The following is a 2,861-nucleotide window of genomic DNA, read 5'->3' as shown; positions in this document are numbered from 1 at the left end:
AAGCATGAAACTAAGTGTTAATATTTTTCGGTCAATAACTGATGAAGTATTAGGGTTCTGGTGTCTGGCCTACGTGTACATTTTGTAGTATTTAATACATTTTTCATTTATATATATATATATATATATATATATATATATATATATGTATGTATGTATGTATGTATGTATGTATGTATGTAGAAAGAGAGAGAGAGTGAGAGAGAGAAAGAGAGAGAGATCTAGGATGTCTAGCCACTTTATGTTTTGAAGGCGAGAGACGAACAGACACTGGTATTAACTTGATGTTTACTATGGCGTGATTGTGTCCAACACTCGATCTTGAACTCGAACTTTACACTTTGTCCTTTTAACGATCCTCTCCTTTTGGGTGTCTTTTATACTTAATTAGCGAACAGGAAAGGATCTGGTTTTATGAAGGTCACTAGAATGTAGTAATAACGCTAACCTTGATCCGAGAAACATTTACTTGGCAATTGGCATAATTCCATAATTGACACGAAAGACCTTAATAATCTTCAACTCTTTTACGATAACGGAAATGTCAAAGATGACTACTTAGAGGGAATCATCATCACCATCATTATCGTCATTTAACGACCGTTTTCCATGCTGGTATGGGTTGGACAGTTTGGCAGGAGCTGGCGAGCCAGTGGACTGCACCTGGCTTTACTGTCCGCTTTGACACGATATCTACAATTGGAGGCACTTCATAACGCCAAACACTTTACAGATCGTACAGGGTGCTTTTCTGCGTGGATACTAGCACCAAAGAGGCCACCGAGTAACTTGCAAGAGAAGACCCTCCACACATACACCTCAACTGAAGGGGAATTGTATTGAGGGAAGTGGCTTTGTGCCAACTGATGAGAGGTCAGAGTATGACAGAGGGACAGAAACTGGGGTCCTGCTTTAGTATTTCAAGGAGATACAAAGAAGACTTATTTTATACTGGAACAGAACTGAGGTGAATGATAATGATGTGTGACTGTCATTGATAATATAAGGTAAATAATCATTATGTCTAATGAATTGTTAATATATTTGCAGAAGGCAACAAACGCCATGGTTGCTCTAAAACGCATGGGAGTCCGGTTGGTATAATAAATATCAGTAAGTTACTACTCTTTCGTTGTTTTTCATATTTATCTTTAGTGTGTTGTCGACGGCGACGTCATCATCGTCAACATCATCATTATTATCATCATCGTCGTCATCACCACCAACAACACCATCATCACCACCACTACCACCATCCACATTATCATCACCATCAGCACCTTAGTTGTCATCATCATTATCATCATTATTTATTATTATTATTATTATTATTAAGTTGGTAAGCTGGCAGAATCGTTACCACGCCAGTCAAAATGCTTAACGGCATTTCGTCCATCTTCACCTTCTGGGTTCAAATTCCGCTGAGGTCGATTTTGCCTTTCATTCTTTCGGAGTCGGTAAAATAAGTACCAGTTGAGTTCTGGGGTCGATGTAATCGTTTTGGTTTCCTCCCCCCCCCCCGAAATTGCTGGCCGTGTGACAAAATTTGAAATACGTACCAATCTAATACTAAGGCCCGTGTATCCACTACTCCGACTGACTTCCTCCCCGAACATTGCTGGCCTTGTGCCTATAAGATGAAAGGCTATTATGGAATAGATTAAGGCGACGAGCTGGTAGAATCGTATAAAAGTCGGAAATCATAACATTTAAATACAAAGAAACAGGGGGGGAAGAGTGATAAGAAAGGAAAAGAAAGAAAAGAAAAAGAAGGTGGAGGGGGCAATAGACCGGCGGTAATGACCGCGATGGCGTTGCTGTGGAGAATGGCCAGCAATACTCGTTTCAGCAGCCACTCCACCTCACAGGGCTCTTTTCTCCGACGGGCCGCCGTTATCCCTGTTTTGCGGAGGAAATCGGTAGTACGGGATCCAAGAACACCTGACGTCTCGATGACAACCGACACAAACTGATAGCAGCCGGTCAGGCCCTTGTATTTATTGATTTTTCCTCTCCTTCGTTGAGATCGATTTGCCTTTCATCTTTTCTGGGTCGATAAAACAATGTACCAGCCAAGTACTGGGATCGATGTAATCGACTTAGCCACTCCCCTGAAAATTGCTGACCTTATGCCAAAATTAGAATGAATTCTATTAAAGAACATATTTGACTGTAAGTGTTCTGGCTGAAAAACCGATTAACTGTGGGGAAACAACAACATACTAAGTGGAACGAATAAATATTTCTTGAATTCTTCTAAATTTTTCTCGTTCATCATATTTTCGCTGTCTACATCAGATTCTGGGAATCAAAATAACAAAGTTTCATTCTTTTTTCTTTACTCAATATTTCAGATATGAACATTGTTACGGTAGTCTGAGTGCTACATATTTCTGCAGTTGGTTGTCTTCATTGAACGAACCGTCCACATCTACCTATGTCAAACTGTAATCTCCACAGGAAGACTCTTTTATTTTTTTTTTTTTTCTGTTTACTTCTTTATTCACACCAACACACATTCCTTTAAGACGTCACTGACAATATCTAGAAGATACTTATTAACGATTATAGGATCTTTTTTAAAACGGGGGCCACATTTTTCATTAACGAAACACTTTGAAACTTGGAACACTGGTAGAATGTGTCATATAAAACATCTTTTTCTCTTAGTCTTCTTAAAAAAAAAAGAAATCCATAAATTATTCCATGTTAAAGTTGTCGTATTTCTGTAATTTCAACCAATCACTGACGTCCATTCAGCCGATATACATTAAGTGCCGACTACATAAACAAACGATTCTGAAACAATTAACCCTAACCCTAACCCTAACTCTAACCCTAACCCTAACCCTAGGGTTAGA

General features: G+C 39.0%; 1 protein-coding gene across 4 annotated transcripts in view; it reads left to right on the top strand.

The window, feature by feature from the left end:
* LOC106880214 (myosin light chain kinase, smooth muscle) overlaps nt 1-2,825 on the top strand; it is a 133,766-nt gene extending 130,941 nt beyond the window's left edge. For all 4 annotated transcript variants that reach the window (XM_014930074.2, XM_014930073.2, XM_014930075.2 and 1 more), the window contains 2 exons: nt 1,051-1,113; nt 2,355-2,825. In XM_014930074.2, the coding sequence (XP_014785560.1) occupies nt 1,051-1,104 (54 nt within the window). In that variant the 3' untranslated portion in view covers nt 1,105-1,113; nt 2,355-2,825. The remainder of the gene's footprint in view (nt 1-1,050; nt 1,114-2,354) is intronic.
* Nucleotides 2,826-2,861: the final 36 nt, after the last annotated feature.

Source organism: Octopus bimaculoides, chromosome 7, assembly GCF_001194135.2.
Source record: "Octopus bimaculoides isolate UCB-OBI-ISO-001 chromosome 7, ASM119413v2, whole genome shotgun sequence".
In the NCBI taxonomy this organism is placed as follows: Eukaryota; Metazoa; Mollusca; class Cephalopoda; order Octopoda; family Octopodidae; genus Octopus; species Octopus bimaculoides.
This window is presented reverse-complemented; position numbering and strand designations above follow the sequence as displayed.